The 23,133-nt window shown below is 39.0% G+C and overlaps 2 protein-coding genes across 2 annotated transcripts in view; one reads left to right on the top strand and one right to left on the bottom strand.

The window, feature by feature from the left end:
- Nucleotides 1-23,133, top strand: part of TG (thyroglobulin) — a 224,689-nt gene that overhangs the window by 116,974 nt on the left and 84,582 nt on the right. Inside the window, exons 36-41 of the mRNA XM_075827934.1 lie at nucleotides 2,735-2,869; nucleotides 4,404-4,568; nucleotides 5,694-5,895; nucleotides 7,872-7,965; nucleotides 9,169-9,328; nucleotides 11,116-11,309. Coding sequence (XP_075684049.1) covers nucleotides 2,735-2,869; nucleotides 4,404-4,568; nucleotides 5,694-5,895; nucleotides 7,872-7,965; nucleotides 9,169-9,328; nucleotides 11,116-11,309 — 950 coding nt within the window. The remainder of the gene's footprint in view (nucleotides 1-2,734; nucleotides 2,870-4,403; nucleotides 4,569-5,693; nucleotides 5,896-7,871; nucleotides 7,966-9,168; nucleotides 9,329-11,115; nucleotides 11,310-23,133) is intronic.
- SLA (Src like adaptor) overlaps nucleotides 13,156-23,133 on the bottom strand; it is a 60,038-nt gene continuing 50,060 nt past the window's right edge. The window contains exons 7-8 of the mRNA XM_075825709.1: nucleotides 15,102-15,234; nucleotides 13,156-14,927 (exon numbers count right to left, since the gene is read on the bottom strand). Coding sequence (XP_075681824.1) covers nucleotides 14,702-14,927; nucleotides 15,102-15,234 — 359 coding nt within the window. The 3' untranslated portion in view covers nucleotides 13,156-14,701. The remainder of the gene's footprint in view (nucleotides 14,928-15,101; nucleotides 15,235-23,133) is intronic.

Below are 23,133 nucleotides of genomic sequence, written 5' to 3'. Positions count from 1 at the left end.
TAGGGGGCAGTATTATAGTAGTTATATTCTTGTATATAGGGGCAGTATTATAGTAGTTATATTCTTGTATATAGAGGCAGTATTATAGTAGTTATATTCTTATATATAGGGGGCAGTATTATAGTAGTTATATTCTTGTATATAGGGGCAGTATTATAGTAGTTATATTCTTGTATATAGGGGCAGTATTATAGTAGTTATATTCTTGTATATAGGGGCAGTATTATAGTAGTTATATTCTTGTATATAGGAGCAGTATTATAGTAGTTATATTCTTGTATATAGGGAGCAGTATTATAGTAGTTATATTCTTGTATATAGGGGCAGTATTATAGTAGTTATATTCTTATATATAGGGGGCAGTATTATAGTAGTTATATTCTTGTATATAGGGGCAGTATTATAGTAGTTATATTCTTGTATATAGGGGCAGTATTATAGTAGTTATATTCTTGTATATAGGGGCAGTATTATAGTAGTTATATTCTTGTATATAGGGGCAGTATTATAGTAGTTATATTCTTGTATGTGGAGTCAGAATATAAACGACCATAAACCTGTCACTGTGAAGTGAATTACAGACATATGTTCTTCTCTCCCCCTTCAGTAACAGAGGGCTCTGCACCTATAAACAGTTTTTGCCAGTCTGTAATTTGCTGGTTTACTCAGCGGAAGAACACAATTAAGCTGTGGACAGTTATAGTTCTGTAATTCAGCCGGTTCTGTCATTACAGTCACTAAATGATACCTTTGTGGATATTTTCGGACAGACACACATGTTTATGAGCCGAAAGACAAGATTTTCACCTTTCCCTTGAAGTTTTTATTGACTCAGCTGTAGCATGGCCACAAATTAACACAGAGTCGGGTTGACATCGAGACTGATGTACAGTCATTTAAATTAAATGTATTGTATACTGGGTGAGAAAATATCAGAATTGTATACTGTACTGAGCTGTGTAGAGTATAATATACTACAACGTATTATATAATGCTCCAATGTGTAATGCCTAGGCCGACATGGTTACTTAAAGTCTATGGGGGAAATTTATTAAGACTGGCGTTTCATACAAGTTGGAGTAAGAAGCGACAAAATTATTAAGAGGTGCACGACTCATAATAACTTTATTGCATCTTCGTCTTTCTGTGCGCCACTGAATGAAAACGACGCCAGCTCCTCCCGCTATAATGTACACCAGTTTTTGTTGTAATTACTGTGGTTGGTCGCGCCTTTTCTGCTACGACCCGCTTACTTTTTTAAAAGTGCGAAAGCAGCAGAAATGGCTCAAAAGTCGCAGTTCTTGTGACTTTTGGGCATTCTGCGACTTTTTACCCCAGAAAACTGGCATAAAAACGTATTAAATTCCCTCCTATGTATAGATTCAATTATTATTTTTTACTCCACTGCATCTACAATAAAAGATGAAGCAACTTTGCAAAAAGTCTTTGTTTAAAAATATCCAACCGTTTTGTGTATACAGCTCCTATGCAGAGAAACCCTGTATAGTTTTAGGGTATGTTCACACGCGCTATTTTCAGTCGTTTTTCGGGCCGTAAAACGTCCCAAAAAACGGCTGAAAAATCAGAAGCGGAACGTCTACAAACATCTGCCGATTGGTTTGAATGGGAAATACGGCGTTCTGTTCCGACAGGGCGTTGTTTTTACTCATTTTCAATAAACGGCGCGTAAAAAGACACCCCGTAAAAAGAAGTGCATGTCACTTCTTGAGCCGTTTTTGGAGCCGTTTTCCATTGACTCAATAGAAAAACAGCCACAAAAAATGTGAGTTGCTAAAAAAAGTCTGAAAATCAGAAGCTGTTTTCCCTTGAAAACAGCTCCGTATTTTCAGACGTTTTTTATTAAGCGTGTGAACATAGCCTTATCCTGCACTCATACGCTTTTCCATCATATAATTGCAGACTACACATTGTTGGAGACACATAGCTTTGTAGAAGAGCTGTATACACAAAACGGTAGGATATTTTTATTCAAGACTTTTTGTAAAATATCTTTACTTTTTATTTTAACATGTATTGGTACAGTAGAAAAAAAAGTTATTGCAAAAGTCTTCATTGCCTTTAAAGTGACATTTGTATAGATGTTGCAGTGTATTTTGTATTTTAGCCGGGGAAAAAAGTCCCATTTGACTTGGAACTATCTTATCTTGTACTGATTTTGGTGTTAGGTTATGTTCACACACACGAATTACGGACGTAATTCGGGCGTTTTTGCCCCGAATTACGTCCGAAATAGCGGCTCAATAGCGTCGGCACACATCTGCCCATTCATTAGAATGATGTTCATTAGAATACGATGTTCTGTGCAGACGGTCATTTTTTTTACGCCCACGTCAAAGAAGTGCCTGTCACTTCTTCAGACGTAAATGGAGCCGTTTTCCATGGACTCCATGGAAAACCAGCTCCGTTTAACGTCCGTAATGGACGCAGCAAAAAGCGCCTCAACATGCCGTTACGGCTGAAATTACGGTGCTGTTTTCTCCTGAAAACAGCCCCGTAATTTCAGCCGTTACGGACGCTGCCGTGTGAACATACCCTTACAGTCTATAGTATGCTCCAGAGCTGCATTCACTATTCTGCAAGTTTCGGAGGTGAAAACTCACAGCATTCTCTGCTGATTTAGACATGATTTGTACATACATTGCATACATATATCTTCATGCATGTCTTCATTAAAGCCTTGTCAAATATTTCGTCATTGTCTGTTATGTTATAGCATCTCTGGATAACTGGATCAACTTGGACGTCTCCTCTGTGACCCTTGATCCTTCTCTATCTGTGTACGACACGGTGCAGATCAGCCTGAATTCAGCGACAAGTCTCACTTCTGCCCAGAGCTATTGCCTATCAGGTAAAACTTATAATAAACCTTATAGTCTTCATCCATGCTGACGTCACGTCATTTGTAGGTGATTTTCTGCTGTAGACATGTGACGTCAGATCATGTGATGTAATGGTGAGCGGCAGCATGAGAATCGCGTAGAACTGATAATACAAGTATATTACAATTTTACCTACTGGAAAATCTCTTTAAGGCCCTGTTCACACTGAGTTTTTTTAGCGCTGTTTTTGATGCGGAAACTGCATTGAAAACCACGCCAAAAAACTGCCGAAAACAGCTCCCATTGATTTCAATGGGAGTCGGGGACATTTTTTTTCCTGTGAGCGGAAAAAAACACTTGCGGGAAAAAGAAGCGTCATGCCCTTTTTTCAGGCGTTTCCGTCTCTGACCTCCCATTGACATCAGTGGGAGGCAGAGAAAGCAGTTTTCACATTATTTTTTGCCTGCGGCGCTCTATGACTGCGGCCGAAATACGGAGCCAATAATGCGGCAAAGAGAGTGCAGGCAGGTCAAAATCTACCTCAAAATTCCTTCAGGAATTTTGAGGCAGATTTTTCCTCATGCAAAAAACTAACAGGGAGGGAACAGATCAGAAAATTACATATTATACAAATATTTATGGGACTATGCATATATGAAAAACATGTTTCAGTTCTAACATTGGCTACTAGAGCAGTCACAATAGGCTGACGCTAAGTGTTTTCTGTGGTTCACTTGTCAGCTTTACTGTATAGACTGGGACAAGATGAGCAGAGTCATCACATTATTATTATTAGAGGATTTGTGAGTTAATGACAGCTTTATTGTACTGCTGGAGGCCTAGTTAAGGCAGAATAGTAACACTATACACATAAGGCTCTGTATGCAGCTCCCCTGCCACGCTCTGGTCTGTGGTGGAGGGGCTGTACTTCATCACTTTCTGGAGACTGTAATAGTCTATGACATTCTCTGTCAATTGACTATTATTCACTGCTGCACTATCTATACACACAGGAAGAAAGTGTGTGTCTCTAATATGGCCGCCCCCAGGGGAGTTCTTAAAAATATATAGCTACAAAATGTAATAAAAACAGTACAAAAGCATTATTTTACTTGTACAGTGATATCTAATTAATGAATCTAAAATTACATACATGAGACATTCCCTTTAAATTAAATTAATTGTAATAAAAAATAAGCTTTGTTTTGTAGTCTGGGAGTTTTCTGATTATTTTCCATCTGTTTCCGATCTTGCAATATTCCAGATTATTAGGCAGATTTAAATGTATTGCCCAGCTTTGTTGCTACCTATATTTATTATGCCACTCTCCATGGGCTTCAGGCTGCCTTAAACAGCATATTTGTCTGACAGACTCACAGGACAATGGCAGAGAATATATTAGATCCCAAAACCAAGTACATAAATACAATATAATCAGCACATGAGGCTCCTATGGGGCCCCTGGAGAGAGAAGGGCCTCGCTCAGGTTGATCATCCATTTTCCTGAATAAAATGTATTATACTTATTATATATATATATATATAATTTTCATTTCATCCCAGAATGTGATCGTGCCGACTCTTGTGTTACCACGACGATCAATGTTCAGCAAACAGTCATAAAGTGTACATATTACCCAGAAACACAGACCTGCCACTATAGTCTGAGAGGTCATCGATGTCAACTTATGGTTAGAGAACCAGCGACCTTCATCTACAGAAAGAGAGGTACAGTAAATCATGGGCCGAAACCGCGAGGTCAAGCTACACGTAGACAAATCAGCATTGGTGATCTGGACATCTCATCCCAATAGTCATAGCCATGACTCTGGCCCGCTAGCCATAGGACAGCTTGCACAACCAATATGAACAGGAGGGTTTTTCGGCAGCATTGCCGGCTGCTGCTGGGCCCATATCAAGGCGGCCATTTGGGCTACAGATAGCACTTTGCTGGCCTATAAGCACTTGGTATGACCACTGAATGCTTTTTATATACTGATTCCACCAATCAGAATGAAAATGAGTTATCGGTGGTTACAGAGCTGGTGTTAGAAGATGGCAATTGCCCATGGCCCGTTTTTTAGGGGACTTTTTCTGCTCCTCTATGAAAAGGTTTTCACTTTTAAAGGGAATGAAACCAGAAATACTGGAGTTATATTACAGGGAATGTCTGTGTTTAGCAAAGGTGACACTAATATTTTAACATACATCAATAGTGCAAAGTGAAAAATTAAATAGCAGCAAAAAGAATTAGGAATAAAAGCCTTAAACAATTCCAGATTTATGACTTTTCTGTGGCAGGAAGTAGCAGTCTGACAGATACTATTGTCGGCCATATAAGCTCTCATGGAGTTGCTTTTTCTGTCACCTGGTCACCTAGAGGGTTACAACTCTCCCTCACTCAGGTCACTATGGCAGCCAATGATAGAGAGATAACTCTCCCCTTTCCATTCCACTCACTGTGCTGAGACATGATTGATTCAATCTTTGAAAAATTATCTTTTATCAGGGACCACCATTGAGGGAGGAAGTAGCTAACTTCTTATCCTACTTGTATTTCAATGGAAATCTATGTAGCTGCCAGTCTGGGAAATAACAATATGAAAAGAAAGACATAGGAAGTTTATGAAACTGTTTATTTGTCTAGCCAAAGAGATTTCTGCCAACAGTTCTGTTTTTCATGGGTCCTTCCATGGGCTTCAAAATTTAGTTGCAATTAGGCACTTCCAGGCTGTTTCGGGTGCGCTTCTGGCTGGAGTGGGTGTGTGGCTTATAATGTTCCATATTTGGGACTTAAGCAATTTTGGCGAAATCTCTGGAAATAAAGGTAATTTCTGAACTCCATTATTCTAGCTCCTGCACGGCCTGTGACCTCATTGACCATTTCACAAGGCGACATTATGGGCAAACCTGGATCGATTTTCATCGGTTCTGATATCAAGAATGTGAATCAGTTCTTAGGGATACCTTATGCAGCGCCACCCACTGGTGAGAATCGTTTCCGTCCTCCTCAGCCGTATACCTGGACTGGCACCTGGAATGCCACCTATATCAGGTGAGATACAAGTTCTAAAATATCTTGTAACTCATTGGTGGTTGCTGTTTTTGGATAGAAATTTTTGAGTGATGCAAGCTTATCGAGTGAATGAGCAGAACTTCACGTTTTCTCATATTCAGGGGAATATATATTTATATCAGTATTGTCATATTTGAAATCATTTGTGGTCGATTTCACCGTAACTAAATTAAGAACATGGGTTCCTGTTGTTATTGCACGCAACACGATCTAGAAAATCATCTCGAGAAGACCCTGAGTCATCCTCTTCTGCCAGCTGTATGGTTCTGCTTTGAATTATGAGTAGTAAATATGAAGTGTAGTAGAAGACATGAACAGGTAGGTTTTGTCACATCAAATAACTTTAGCACCCCAGCTATTCTGACATTAGTACCTCAGTAACCAAGATTTCAGCACCCAAGACTCATCAGACCCCTGACTTCAGCACCACAGCACCCAGACTTCATTAGACCTCAGACATCAGTGTTATAGACTTATCAGACCCCCAGACTCCAGCACCCAAAACTCATCAGACCCCAGAGATCAGTACTAAAGACTTATCGGACCCCTGATTTCAGCACCCCAGCACCCAGACTTCATCAGATTTCAGACTTCAGCACCCAAGACTTCATCATACTCACAAATTCAGCACCAAAGACTCATCAGACCCCAGACATCAGCGCTAAAGACTCAACAGACCCCCAACCACCATCACCCAAGACTCATCAGACCCCTGACTTCAGCACCCAAGACTCATCAGACCCCTGACTTCAGCACCCAAGACTCATCAGACCCCTGACTTCAGCACCCAAGACTCATCAGACCCAAGACTTCAGCACCCAAGACTCATCAGACCCCTGACTTCAGCATCCAAGACTCATCAGACCCCTGACTTCAGCACCCATAACTCATCAGACCCCTGACTTCAGCACCCAAGACTCATCAGACCCAAGACTTCAGCACCCAAGATTCTCATCAGACCCCTGACTTCAGCAACCAAGACTCATCAGACCCCTGACTTCAGCACCCAAGACTCATCAGACTTCATGCTTCAGCAATCCAGCACCCAGGTTTCAACACAACCTAAAATTCAGCACCCATTACTCATCAGACCCCTGACTTCAGCACCCATTACTCATCAGACCCCTGACTTCAGCACCCAAGATTCTCATCAGACCCCTGACTTCAGCACCCAAGATTCTCATCAGACCCCTGACTTCAGCACCCAAGATTCTCATCAGACCCCTGACTTCAGCACCCAAGACTCATCAGACTTCATACTTCAGCAACCCAGCACCCAGGTTTCATCACAACCTAGAATTCAGCACCCAAGACTCATCAGACCCCAGACCAGCACCCAGGCTTCATCACAACCTAGACTTCAGCACCCAAGACTCATCGGACCTTAGACCTCAGCACATAAGACTTCATCAGACCCCAGACCAGCACCCAGGCTTCATCAGACCTCAGGACTGATCAGATTCCAGACACCATGTCTACGTAACCGTTTTCTTGATTGTCTGTCCCATCCAACCATAGTGGCATAGACTGACTGCCTAGTGCCCATGCTACGAAGTGACTCTTTCCAGTTCTGTATCAGTATGTGCCACTCTGTGTCATGGGCGCCGGTCAGCCAGTAATAGTCTAGTACTTATATGTAACACAGCTGAATAGAACTTGTAACAACTGTGCAGAATAGGACGACTCACAGGCTTATAATAATCTTTGTTTTTAGGGGAAATGCTCTTTTATAGAGAACTTTTTCATTATACAGTGATTACACTTGAGCAGCTTGAGCAGCTTCTGAGTCATGGGGTGGATTTCAGACTACCTTAGGCTCCAACAGGCAATGCAGCAAGGCCGGAGTCACTGATCATAGCTGTGAGCTGATTGTATAGAAGTTCTGACAACTAGACATCAGCGTTTCTTGCTACGGTTACTAAGACTTTATTATTATTATTTCATGTCTTCTCTAGGCCAAGCTGTCTGCAGCCCGGGGATGGGAAGGCTCAATATTCATCTGTTAGTGAGGATTGCCTGTACTTAAACCTCTTTGTTCCACAACACTCTGTAAGTATTCACACCCACAAGAGGTACTAGGTATTTTTGCCCCACTCACACTGGAGGACTTGGCACGTAGCTATGTAATGTTTTACTTCCCCTGTGGTGGCGCTGCAGGGGAATTGAACACTTGCTGCAAGGTTTGCAGGTTGATCATAGCTGATCACTGTCATGCTCCGGCCCCTCAGCACATCATGCAACGAGCAATGACTAGTTTATCAGTTTAACCAAGAGAATGTTAGTAATCAATGTATAATAAAAAGTTACTTTCTAATATAATTCATATTTCAATTCCTCACCATTTTCAAAATCTCTGTTTGCTGTCAGTGTATCAGAGGATGAAAACCAATCATGACCTAATACTTTTCTCAACTGAGGTTTTGCTACAATTCTCTGTGAGCTAAATACATCAGCAGCACAAACCTCTGTCCTGTTATGATAGTTTGCTACAATGTATCAGGGCAGGTAAAAAGTTTCAGCCTGTAGTCCAAACTGTTTAGCTCACAGAGGATTGTCTAAACTGGATACAATTGTAACAAACCCTCAGCTGTCAGAAATATTAAGTTTGTATGGATTTTCAGCTTATGGATGTAAGAATGTTCCCATTGGCTGACAACAACCAGAGTTCTTGAAAAACAAAGTATATGAGAAACAGGTTCCAAATTGTGCCTGGGGCACCAGGAGGAGGTTTAGCATTCTGCCATGGGGGTTCGGGCTTGGGTGGGGAAGTATGTTTTTGGGGGTTCGCAGTACCAATTTTTTGTGGGCTATAGGCTTCTCCTCTCAGATAATGGTTTATTGGGATAAAATTCTAACCCCATATGGCATGGAGGGGGGTTGAATGTCCTTGTTTGACTTTGGGTCTAAATGCATCATTGTCTTAATTTTTGGGAGAATTTTCTTTTGTATAAGAGCAACATAAATTTCATCCTTGCATCCCATGATGTTTATTTCCTTACATAGGGGCGTAACTATCGGGGGGTGGAGAGGTAGCAGTGGCACACGGGTCCTGGTGCCTAAGGGGGCCCAAAGGCTCCTCTGCCCCATAAGAAGACACCAGTTTTATAAGTGCCACACAGCTATTGGGGGGCCCTGTTGCGAATTTGCATTGGAGCCCAGGATCTTCAGTGTGGGCAGCATATACAATATATCAATTCTCATCTTGTCCCTCCCAAAATGATCCCCAATCTCCTCATCTTTCTGTGATTTCAGAGAATGAACTCGCCCGCTCTGCTGTATTTCCACAACAACCCCAAAGACTACGTTGAAAATGGCCGGACGTTTGTCGATGGCTCTTACCTGGCAGCCATAGGGGACATCATTGTGGTCACTGCTAGTTACAGAGTTGGAGCCTTTGGTTTCTTAAGCCCAGGTAAGTCTTCATAAGACGGTCTACATGGACTGTCATGTCAATGCCAAAAACAGGCTATATGACCCACCTCTACGTCAACATCAAATCCATACGTCTGTGATGGACCTGTGATGTGTAGCAGGGACCGGTCAAAATGAGAAATGATCTACATACAATGTAATGAAGGTTTAAAGTGAATGTCCACCGAACACTGTTCTAAATAGGTCCTAAATTCTGTGCTGATTAATTTCATAATATATCTTTAAAGGCGTTAGAGCTCCATTTTTCTGATACAGAGCTCCAAATCCCCTGCATAGACATATAGGTAAATGATAAGATTCTGTCTGCCTGCAGCCACCACTAGGGGGAGATTAGGCGCTTACTGCATACAGTTTTATTATTGAGTTCTATGTATAATCAGTATGCAGTAAGCTCCTTAGCTCCCCTAGTGGTGACTGCAGGCAGCCAGAATTGTATCATATAACTATATCTATGCAGGGGATTTGGAGCTCTATATAAATGTAGCTCCAACTGGTATAAAGATATTTTAAATGGGTTTTCCACATTCTGAAAACTGATGACCTATCCACTGGATAGGTCATCAATATATGATCGGTACGTGTCCAACACTCGGACCCCACACCGATCCAGCATTCCGGTTGCCTCCGGGTGCCGGACGATGCTGCCAGAAGCAGATGGCTCCGGTCAAAGAATAGCGGCCGAGCTGCGATACTAGATCAAATGAATAGGAGAAGAGCTGCAGTTCCGCCGAACGGCCACTATGCATGGAGGCCGCCGGAATTGCGGATCGGTGCGGGGTCCGGATGTCGGACACGCACCCATCATATACTGATGACCTATCCGGCGGATAGGTCATGAGTTTTTAGAAAGTGGACAACCCCTTTAAGAAATTAATCAGAATATTGGACCCTTACATGACATAATCTTGAAAGGACGTTCACTCTTAGGCTAGCTTCACACGGACGTTGCGCATCTCGGACGTGAAAAGCGGCCATTTTTCACATCCGAGGTGCATCCGTGCTCTGCGCTGCGGGATGCGATATCACGCATCCCCCATAGATGAGAGTCTATGGAGGGACACGTGAAGCCTGAAAAAATAGGACATGTACTTTTTTCTCACGGACCCTTCACACGGTCCATTGAAACAACGGCCGTGTGAACGGCTCCATTGAATCATATAGGTCCGTGGGACAGCCGTTGTTTCAATGGCCGTCACAAGGACGTTTAACACGTTCATGTGAATAAGGCCTTAATTTGTTTTTTAGTCATCATAGGAATTGACTTCCTATCATTAGGATATGACAAAACTGAGACCCTCTAATTGCTGCAATGAAGGGGCCACAGTGCTGCATGCAGCGTCATTCACCTCAATCAGGCTAAGTTGCAGTTTTTTGCACTGCCCCTGGGCGGATATGGGGGTGAGCCGGAAAATGCATATTTGTTCTCATAATCGGTGCGGGTTCCTGGGGTCAGACCCCGATTAATGAACAAGTGACTGTGTAGTCCATTAATTGAAATGTCGCTTAAAAAAAACAAACAAGGTTACTGTCCCTTTAAATTTTCTATTTGATAGTAAATATATGCCCCCAGAAAATATAGCATTTTAGAGAAAAATCTTTATTAAAAAGTGAAAAAGGTTAAAAAAAAAAAAGATTACAAATTTTTCAAAAACACATTGACACTTTTTAGGGTTTGATTAAATGTATGAAGCATCTGCTTCCTGTTGGGTGATTGTAATCAGACGCTTCGGGGTTTTATCACAAGTGTCATTAAATCCCTTGTTGCAGGTAACACTGTGCCAAATGGGAACTGGGGCCTTCTCGATCAGGCCGCAGTCTTTACATGGGTCCAGGAAAATATTGCTCACTTTGGAGGGGACCCTGAGCAGATCAGCATGATCGCCGACCGAGCGGGCGCTGACCTTGCCAGTATTCACTTATTATTACCAGAGACAAAACCGTTCAAAAGAACCGCACTCATGGTAAGACACAATTTACTGCATGAAAATTAATGTACAGGAATTTGGAATTTGGCATTAGTGAAATGTGCTGGATTACCAAATGTTCTGGATTATCAGACATTCCCAGAAAAGTAAATACAACTAATTCGTAAGGACAAAGGATGACATATGCTGTATTGTAGAACGATCATTGAAATAATATAAATGTAGGAGCCAGAATGTTGACATTTTCTGGATTATGGGGTAGGTTAAAGAATGGAATTTAGAATTTACTATTAAAGCTGGCTAAAATGCAAATGATTCCGCAAATTTCAACCGGATCATCTGGCAATCCAATGTGTATGGGGGCCTCTTGATTCTTCCCTGATGGCAGGAGAAAGAAGGATCAGCATGTTGGATTTGCTCGTTCTTGATCCTGCTCGATCTCAATCATACTTGATCCTTTGTTCTAACCGAGTTAAGCCCCTCCCCAGAGGAGTCTGGCAGTGTCTTATTCTTCATTGAAGTAAACATGCATGCTCAGAGTGAGGGGAAATAGCGGCTAGTGCATGTTTATGGTTGGCTTTGGGATTATAAAATATTCTGGATTATAGGACAATTATACAAAAGAATATGAAATGTATTTGTTAGGATAGAATTGCCGGATTCTGAAATATTCTGGATTATAGAAAGGTCTTTTTGTTGGATGTTTTAGATACTTGAATTGTGATGGAACCAGGGCCTCTGATGGGGAGGGAGACTATATAACTTATATAAATAATATATATGTATATATATATATATATATATATATATATATATATATATATATATATATATGCTATGCCTTTCTCCATCTCTTACTTCTTTAGGAGAACATTAGATTATTTTTGCCATCTTCTAATAATCTGTTGAAAATCTGATCTGGTACAAATAGTTTATTTTGCCCGAGCAGAAATTACAATTAAGCACTGGTCTCCAACCAATCCAGTCAAGGGCACACATGCCATAGAATAGGACCATGAAGCTGATATGGGTTCCATGTTAAAGAGGGGCCCCAGCTTGGGTTGGCCCCACATTGAGTGGTAAGAACAGTAATGGGAAGAGGATAATGGGGAAAAAAACACTGGACCCTTCGTACCCTTGATATGGGTATGTGATGATGTGAACCAGTCATAGAAGGAGGGGTGGGTAATTTCGATTTTTGCTATCGGGCCCTCCCTGCTCTGTGTATGCCTCAATCTCCAGCTGTTGCAAAACTACAATGCCCAGTGTGCCCTGACAGGCTCAGGCTGTTCGAGCATACTGGGAGTTGTGGTTTGCTACAGTTTGGTGACCTCTGCAATAGAGGTTGCTATTTGTCCCTTCTTGTGCCTCCCGGGGAGGGAATTCTAGTAATTTTTGGTTCCTGACCTGGTGATTTTTTATATATTTGTTGGAAATTTTTGTTGGAACAAAACTGCGGTCATACGACCAGTTATACATGTGATTTCAGATATACTGTACATTTTATAGAGATCTTTAGGTTGGGACATGGTGCCCAAATGAAGACGAACTAGCGTACCTAACCCACATATACCAGGATTAATATATTTAATGTGGGCATCTTAGGGTGCCTACGGCTTGATGAATGGCGGACTTGCCATTGACAACCATCCAGAACTTCAATCTGATTGGTTGAATTGGGCGATACAACGGATTGTGTGATCAATTATTTATGTGAATTTTCCTTTATTCGGAATGCTTACTCTTTATTGCAGAACTTTTTGTGGGCCCGTCATATACTGTACACAGCAAAGATGGCCAATCCAGTACATGGGATATACCACTGATTAGCTTCTAAGGTGTCTACTAGATTAAATCTGTAATTCTAGGAAGGAATAATAGATTTTGGATCAGAGATTCCTTTATTTATAATGTACATAGGAACATTTCATAAAATACAAAAATTCCCAGCAATTTACAGTTCAATAGCTTTACATTGTGGCACGGTCATAGAAAGTGCCCCGAATGTGCCACTACTTATAGATATAGCAGTTATTTGGTGAAACATCGAATATTCTGTAGGTTGGTTCTCGTGGTTGTAAATAAATAATTGTGTAACAAAAAGAGAATATACGGGCCGTACCAATAATACCCAAATGAAAAAGTAAGGTGGTCATTCCCCCAATCCTTGCGGGCCACTATCCAAATTGGAGACAATGGGGCAAAATAGCAAAAATAAACTGATCCTGGTCCATGCCACCATACCTTGCCCATATTGGTACAGGAGAACCCAGTGCATGTTCTCCTTTTTATGAAAAAAGGGTGAAGGGGTGATGGCCAAAGTCATGAGATTAGCGCAGCAAATCCTGTTGATTTCAATGAGATGAATATTAAAAAAACATTTCCATACCATAAGAATATTTTTTTATGGTCCTTGATTGTGTTGATTTGGTAAAGTGCCATCTAGGGTGGGTATTCTGCCCAGTCTAGACCCCTTTATTCTTCGCAGAACTTAATAAGCGCATCTGATCAGAAGTTTTAGCAAAGTATATGCTAATTAGCTAGCTATGACCCTCTTGTCCAATCAGAAGGAGGGAATTGGTGGCTCCTTCTTCCGGTGAGGACTCTTCATAGAGATTGAGCTTTCAACGATCCTGAGGCTTGACGGACTGTTTCGTGGGTTCAGATGCACCCCCCACCTTCTAATAGTTTAGACATCTTATAGATCCATACCTTTCCCTTTTCATGATCTCTGCATGCTTTCAGTGAATAGAACATTCTTGTTTATCATCTGAAAACCAGTCCTGACCTAGTCCTGATCACACGGAACGTTAGTAGAATCAATACAGAGCCACTCAGCTATGTCATGTCAGCAGCCCATTTTTCGGAGAGGTCTTAATGTAAACAATGTTTGCATTCTCTGACAGCAAGCAGATATTTTGAAAAGGCTGTTGATTTGAAACACAAAGTACATTAGAAAGTTGCAGAACTTTTCATTGTGCAACAAATAAGCTTACGTAACCCTTTAATGGGCAGAGTATTGCTACCAACGCCGTATTCTCCATCTGGTCTCCATCTTTATATGACGCAGATATGGGATTCATATATTTATTGATCACTTTATCTTTAAGTAACCTTGCTGAATGTCATTCATAATAAGGACAGATCTGTAAACGAGTGTTTTGCGTAGAGCGGCAGCGCTGTGTCGGGGGATCTGCTTGCACCATGCTCTCACCTAATACATAGTCCTTTGATTTGGTGAGACAATAGAAAATCAGTCTGAACGAATCACGGTTAATATAATAGAAGCTCCACAGTGATGGTGGCAGAATGAAATTTCGAAGCTTTGCTACTTTGTGCAATGGATTTTTCCTTTTAGTGAGTTTTGCTGACAGGCAGAACTTGCTGAGGGTCATGAGCCACGTGTAACAGTGGAGCGCACAATGCTCTCATCTGTAACTTTCCATATAACTTGAACGGTCAGAAATGACACTGTTCCTGGATAAGACACAACTCTTCCGGTTTCGTTTCCCGTTCTGTTCGTTGCTGGTAACGGAAAAGCTTTCATCTTCGGCCAAGGACAAATACGAGGCGATGCTTTGTCTCAGACCAAAACTGAGAAAAGAGTCATCGGTTTCTAAAGCATTTTGTGGTTCTTCTACCGTCAATGACATCCTGTGAAATGAGACTATAACATGTCAGTGCTTGTAGGTAGTTTCAGACAAAGATAAGTATACAGATGTAGTTGAGCTGAGAAGGTCACTGTAGTTAAGCGGAGTTTGTCATATGGTACAATATGCTAGGGATATGTGATATATGTAATTATTACGGGCACAATGCAATATTCACCTCTTCATGCTTTTCCAGTTAAATGGCTTCTTTCTTCTCATGACCGGCACTTCCTGGCTGAAATCTGGGACATTTACGGACTGTTGGGTGAGGCAGGGACTTGTAAGAACGCAGCACAAGCCATCTGCACTTTCTGGAAATATACAAGATTGACCGATGAGAGGCATAACTAAAATCTCCTGGGCCACAATGCAAAATCTGTGACAGCATCCCCCACCTACGAGGTGCCATTATAATACTGATGTCATCTTATGTAGCTGAGGGGTCATTAGGCCCCCTCAAGCTTAAAAGAGCCCAGGTGTGACTACTACCTCTGCACCCCCTAAAGCTAAGGCCATACTGGTAAATATTAACCCGAGAGTAAATCCTTATTCTCAACAACAAGAGGCAGTATTATAGCAGTTATATTCTTGTATATAGGGGCAGTATTATAGTAGTTATATTCCTGTATATAGGAGCAGTATTATAGTAGTTATATTCTTGTATATAGGGGCAGTATTATAGTAGTTATATTCTTGTATATAGTAGCAGTATTATAGTAGTTATATTGTATATAGGGAGCAGTATTATAGTAGTTATATTCTTGTATATAGGGGCAGTATTATAGTAGTTATATTCTTGTATATAGGAGAAGTATTATAGTAGTTATATTCTTGTATATAGGAGCAGTATTATAGCAGTTATATTCTTGTATATAGGAGCAGTATTATAGTAGTTATATTCTTGTATATAGGGGGCAGTATTATAGTAGTTATATTCTTGTATATAGGGGCAGCATTATAGTAGTTATATTCTTGTATGTAGGGGCAGTATTATAGTAGTTATATTCTTGTATATAGGAGCAGTATTATAGTAGTTATATTCTTGTATATAGGGGCAGTATTATAGTAGTTATATTCTTGTATATAGGGAGCAGTATTATAGTCGTTATATACTTGTATGTAGGGGGCAGTATTATAGTAGTTATATTCTTGTATATAGGGGCAGTATTATAGTAGTTATATTCTTGTATAAAGGGGCAGTATTATAGTAGTTATATTCTTGTATACAGGGAGCAGTATTATAGTAGTTATATTCTTGTATATAGGGGTAGTATTATAGTAGTTATATACTTGTACATAGGGGCAGTATTATAGTAGTTATATTCTTGTATATAGGGGGCAGTATTATAGTCGTTATATTCTTGTATATAGGAGCAGTATTATAGTAGTTATATTCTTGCATATCGGGGCAGTATTATAGTAGTTATATTCTTGTATATAGGGAGCAGTATTATAGTAGTTATATTCTTGTATATAGGGGCAGTATTAAAGTAGTTATATTCTTGTATATAGGGGGCAGTATTATAGTATTTATATTCTTATATAGAGGGGGCAGTATTATAGTAGTTATATTCTTGTATATAGGGGGCAGTATTATAGTAGTTATATAATTGTATATAGGGGGCAGTATTATAGTAGTTATATTCTTGTATATAGAAGCAGTATTATAGTAGTTATATTCTTGTATATAGGAGCAGTATTATAGTAGTTATATTCTTGTATATAGGAAGCAGTATTATAGTAGTTATATTCTTATATATAGGGGCAGTATTATAGTAGTTATATTCTTGTATATAGGGGCAGTATTATAGTAGTTATATTCTTGTATATAGGGGGCAGTATTATAGTAGTTATATTCTTGTATATAGGGGCAGTATTATAGTAGTTATATTCTTGTATATAGGAGTAGTATTATAGTAGTTATATTCTTGTATATAGGAGGTAGTATTATAGTAGTAATATTCTTGTATATAGGAGCAGTATTATAGTAGGTATATTCCTGTATACAGGGAGCAGTATTATAGTAGTTATATTCTTGTATATAGGGGTAGTATTATAGTAGTTATATACTTGTACATAGGGGCAGTATTATAGTAGTTATATTCTTGTATATAGGGGGCAGTATTATAGTCGTTATATTCTTGTATATAGGAGCAGTATTATAGTAGTTATATTCTTGCATATAGGGGCAGTATTATAGTAGTTATATTCTTGTATATAGAGCGCAGTATTATAGTAGTTATATTCTTGTATATAGGGGGCAGTATTATAGTAGTTATATTCTTGTATATAGAAGCAGTATTATAGTAGTTATATTCTTGTATATAGAAGCAGTATTATAGTAGTTATATGCTTTTATATAGGGGGCAGTATTATAGTAGTTATATGCTTGTATATAGGGGGCAGTATTATAGTAGTTATATTCTTGTATATAGAAGCAGTATTATAGTAGTTATATTCTTGTATATAGGAGCAGTATTATAGTAGTTATATTCTTGTATATAGGGAGCAGTATTATAGTAGTTATATTCTTCTATATAGGGGACAGTATTATAGTAGTTATATTCTTGTATATAGGGGTCAGTATTATAGTAGTTATATTCTTGTATATAGGAGACCGAATTATAATAGTTATATTCTTGTATATAGGAGAGGTATTATAGTAGTTATATTCTTGTATATAGGAGCAGTATTATAGTAGTTATATTCTTGTACATAGGGGGCAGTATTATAGTAGTTATATTCTTGTATATAGAGGTAGTATTATAGTAGTTATATTCTTGTATATAGAGGTAGTATTATAGTAGTTATATACTTGTACATAGGAGCAGTATTATAGTAGTTATATTCTTGTTCATAGAGGCAGTATTATATTAGTTATATTCTTGTATATAGGAGCAGTATTATAGTAGTTATATTCTTGTATATAGGGGGCAGTATTATAGTAGTTATATTCTTGTATATAGAAGCAGTATTATAGTAGTTATATTCTTGTATATAGGAGCAGTATTATAGTAGTTATATTCTTGTATATAGGGAGCAGTATTATAGTAGTTATATTCTTATATATAGGGGACAGTATTATAGTAGTTATATTCTTGTATATAGGGGTCAGTATTATAGTAGTTATAGTCTTGTATATAGAAGACCGAATTATAATAGTTATATTCTTGTATATAGGAGAGGTATTATAGTAGTTATATTCTTGTATATAGGAGCAGTATTATAGTAGTTATATTCTTGTACATAGGGGGAAGTATTATAGTAGTTATATTCTTGTATATAGAGGTAGTATTATAGTAGTTATATTCTTGTATATAGAGGTAATATTATAGTAGTTATATACTTGTACATAGGAGCAGTATTAGGGCATGACCACACATGGCGGAATTCCTCCGCAACTGTCCGCATCAATGCCGCACAGAATCTGCGTTGCAGATTCTGCAGCGGATCTGCACAAAATGTGCAGAAAATTGATGCGGACTGGCCGCTGCGGACTGCAGGAAAAGTGCTTCCCTTCTCCCTATCAGTGCAGGATAGAGAGAAGGGACAGCACTTTCCCTAGTGAAAGGAAACGATTTTCATACTTACCGGCCGTTGTCTTGGTGACGCGTCCCTCCTTCGGCATCCAGCCCGACCTCCCTGGATGACGCGCCAGTCCATGTGACCGCTGCAGCCTGTGCTTGGCCTGTGATTGGCTGCAGCCGTCACTTACACTGAAACGTCATCCTGGGAGGCCGGACTGGAGACAGACGCAGGGAGTTCTCGGTAAGTATGAACTTATATGTTTTTTTACAGATACATGTATATTGGGATCGGTAGTCACTGTCCCGGGTGCAGAAACAGTTACTGCCGATCGCTTAACTCTTTCAGCACCCTGGACAGTGACTATTTACAGACGTCTCCTAGCAACGCTCCCGTCATTACGGGAGCCCCATTGACTTCCTCAGTCTGGCTGTAGACCTAGAAATACATAGGTCCAGCCAGAATGAAGAAATGTCAAGTTAAAAAAGCAAGACGTATCCGCAGCACACATGACATGTGCATGACAGCTGCGGACTTCATTGCGGAACTTTGAATCTCCATTGAAGTCAATGGAGAAATTCCGCCATGAGTCCGCCACTGCTCCGCAACAGACAGAGCATGCTGCGGACACCAAATTCCGCTCCGCAGCCTATGCTCCGCAGCGGAATTGTACGCATCGTGTAAACGAACACTGCTAATTTAAAGTGAAAGTCAATGGAGAAACGGCTCCGCTGCGGATTAACGCTGCGGAGTGTCCGCAGCGGAATTTAAGTGGAATTCCGCCATGTGTGAACCCGCCCTTATAGTAGTTATATTCTTGTTCATAGAGGCAGTATTATATTAGTTATATTCTTGTATATAGGAGCAGTATTATAGTAGTTATATTCTTATATATAGGGGGCAGTATTATAGTAGTTATATTCTTGTACATAGGAGCAGTATTATAGTAGTTATATTCTTGTATATAGGGGGCAGTATTAGAGTAATTATATTCTTGTATATAGGGGGCAGTATTATAGTAGTTATATTCTTGTACATAGGGGGCAGTATTATAGTATTTATATTCTTGTATATAGGAGGCAGTATTATAGTAGTTATATTCTTGTATATAGGGGCAGTATTATAGTATTTATATTCTTGTATATAGGGGCAGTATTATAGTAGTTATATTCTTGTATATAGGGGCAGTATTAGAGTAATTATATTCCTGTATATAGGGGGCAGTATTATAGTAGTTATATTCTTGTATATAGGGGGCAGTATTATAGTAGTTATATTCTTGAATATAGGGGGCAGTATTATAGTAGTTATATTCTTGTATATAGGGGGCAGTATTATAGTATTTATATTCTTGTATATAGGAGGCAGTATTATAGTAGTTATATTCTTGTATATAGGGGCAGTATTATAGTATTTATATTCTTGTATATAGGAGGCAGTATTATAGTAGTTATATTCTTGTTCATAGAGGCAGTATTATATTAGTTATATTCTTGTATATAGGAGCAGTATTATAGTAGTTATATTCTTGTACATAGGGGGCAGTATTATAGTATTTATATTCTTGTATATAGGAGGCAGTATTATAGTAGTTATATTCTTGTATATAGGGGCAGTATTATAGTATTTATATTCTTGTATATAGGGGCAGTATTATAGTAGTTATATTCTTGTATATAGGGGGCAGTATTAGAGTAATTATATTCTTGTATATAGGGGGCAGTATTATAGTAGTTATATTCTTGTATATAGGGGGCAGTATTATAGTAGTTATATTCTTGAATATAGTGGGCAGTATTATAGTAGTTATATTCTTGTATATAGGGGCAGTATTATAGTAGTTATATTCTTGTATATAGGAAAAGTATTATAGTAGTTATATTCTTGTACATAGGGGCAGTATTATAGTAGGTATATTCCTGTATATAGGAAAAGTATTATAGTAGTTATATTCTTGTATATCGGAGCAGTATTATAGTAGGTATATTCCTGTATACAGGGAGCAGTATTATAGTAGTTATATTCGTGTATATAGGGGGCAGTATTATAGTAGTTATATTCTTGTATATAGAGGCAGTATTATAGTAGTTATACTCTTGTATATAGGAAGCAGTATTATAGTAGTTATATTCGTGTATATAGGGGGCAGTATTATAGTAGTTATATTCTTGTATATAGGAGCAGTATTATAGTAGTCATATTCTTGTATATAGGAGCAGTATTATAGTAGTTATATTCTTGTATATAGGGGATAGTATTATAGTAGTTATATTCTTGTATATAGGAGCAGTATTATAGTAGTTATATTCTTGTATATAGGGGGCAGTATTATATTAGTTATATTCTTGTATATAGGGGCAGTATTATAGTAGTTATATTCTTGTATATAGGAGGCAGTATTATAGTAGTTATAGTCTTGTATATAGGGGGCAGTATTAGGGCATGACCACACGTGGCGGATTTCCTCCGCAACTGTCCGCATCAATGCCGCACAGAATCTGTGTTGCAGATTCTGCTGCGGATCTGCACAAAATGTGCAGAAAATTGATGCGGACTGGCCGCTGCGGACTGCAGGAAAAGTGCTTCCCTTCTCCCTATTCAGTGCAGGATAGAGAGAAGGGACAGCACTTTCCCTTGTGAAAGTCAAAGAAATTCATACTTACCGCCCGTTGTCTTGGTGACGCGTCCCTCTTTCGGCATCCAGCCCGACCTCCCTGGATGACGCTCCAGTCCATGTGACCGCTGCAGCCTGTGCTTGGCCTGTGATTGGCTGCAGCCGTCACTTAGACTGAAACGTCATCCTGGGAGGCCGGACTGGAGACAGACGCAGGGAGTTCTCGGTAAGTATGAACTTATATTTTTTTTTACACATACATGTATATTGAGATCGGTAGTCACTGTCCCGGGTGCAGAAACAGTTACTGCCGATCGCGTAACTCTTTCAGCACCCTGGACAGTGACTATTTACAGACGTCTCCTAGCAACGCTCCCGTCATTACGGGAGCCCCATTGACTTCCTCAGTCTGGCTGTAGACCTAGAAATACATAGGTCCAGCCAGAATGAAGAAATGTCATGGTAGTAAAAACAATACGCTCCGCAGCACACATAAGATCTGCGGACTTCATTGCGGAATTTTGACTCTCCATTGAAGTCAATGGAGAAATTCCGCCATGAGTCCGCAACCAGTCCGCCACTGCTCCGCAACAGACAGAGCATGCTGCGGACACCAAATTCCGCTCCGCAGCCTATGCTCCGCAGCGGAATTTTACGCCTAGTCTAAACGAACACTGCTAAATTAAAGTGTAAGTCAATGGACAAACGGCACCGCTGCGGATTAACGCTGCGGAGTGTCCGCAGCGGAATTTCAGTGAAATTCCGCCACGTGTGAACCCGCCCTTATAGTAGTTATATTCTTGTATATAAGAGGCAGTATTATAGTAGTTATATTCTTGTATATAGGAGACAGTATTATAGTAGTTATATTCTTGTATATAGGGGCAGTAGTATAGTAGTTATATTCTTGTATATAGGGGGCAGTATTATAGTAGTTATATTCTTGTACACAAAGGGCAGTATTATAGTAGTTATATTCTTGTATATAGGGGCAGTATTATAGTAGTTATATTCTTGTATATAGGGGGCAGTATTATAGTAGTTATATTCTTGGATATAGGGGGCAGTATTATAGTAGTTATATTCTTGTATATAGGGGGCAGTATTATAGTAGTTATATTCCTGTATATAGGAGCAGTATTATAGTAGTTATATTCTTGTATATAGGAGCAGTATTATAGTAGTTCTATTCTTGTATATAGGGGGCAGTATTATAGTAGTTATATTCTTGTATATATGGCAGTATTATAGTAGTTATATTCTTGTATATAGGGGCAGTATTATAGTAGTTATATTCTTGTATATAGGAGGCAGTATTATAGTAGTTATATTTTTGTATATAGGAACAGTATTATAGTAGTAATATTCTTGTATATTGGAGAAGTATTATAGTAGTTATATTCTTGTATATAGGAGCAGTGTTATAGTAGTTATATTCTTGTATATAGGGGGCAGTATTATAGTAGTTATATTCTTGTATATAGGGGGCAGTATTATAGTAGTTATATTCTTGTATATAGGGGGCAGTATTATAGTAGTTATATTCTTGTATATAGGGGGCAGTATTATAGTAGTTATATTCTTGTATATAGGAACAGTATTATAGTAGTAATATTCTTGTATATAGGAGAAGTATTATAGTAGTTATATTCTTGTATATAGGAGCAGTGTTATAGTAGTTATATTCTTGTATATAGGGGCAGTATTATAGTAGTTATATACTTGCATATAGGGGGCAGTATTATAGTAGTTATATTCTTGTACATAGGGAGAGTATTATAGTAGTTATATTCTTGTATATAGGGGGCAGTATTATAGTAGTTATATTCTTGTATATAGGAACAGTATTATAGTAGTAATATTCTTGTATATAGGAGAAGTATTATAGTAGTTATATTCTTGTATATAGGAGCAGTGTTATAGTAGTTATATTCTTGTATATAGGGGGCAGTATTATAGTAGTTATATTCTTGTATATAGGGGGCAGTATTAGAGTAATTATATTCTTGTATATAGGGGGCAGTATTATAGTAGTTATATTCTTGTACATAGGGGGCAGTATTATAGTATT

Source organism: Rhinoderma darwinii, chromosome 5, assembly GCF_050947455.1.
Source record: "Rhinoderma darwinii isolate aRhiDar2 chromosome 5, aRhiDar2.hap1, whole genome shotgun sequence".
NCBI classification, from domain to species: Eukaryota; Metazoa; Chordata; class Amphibia; order Anura; family Rhinodermatidae; genus Rhinoderma; species Rhinoderma darwinii.
The sequence above is the reverse complement of the archived record's forward strand: the minus strand, read 5'-3'. Positions and strand labels throughout refer to the sequence as shown.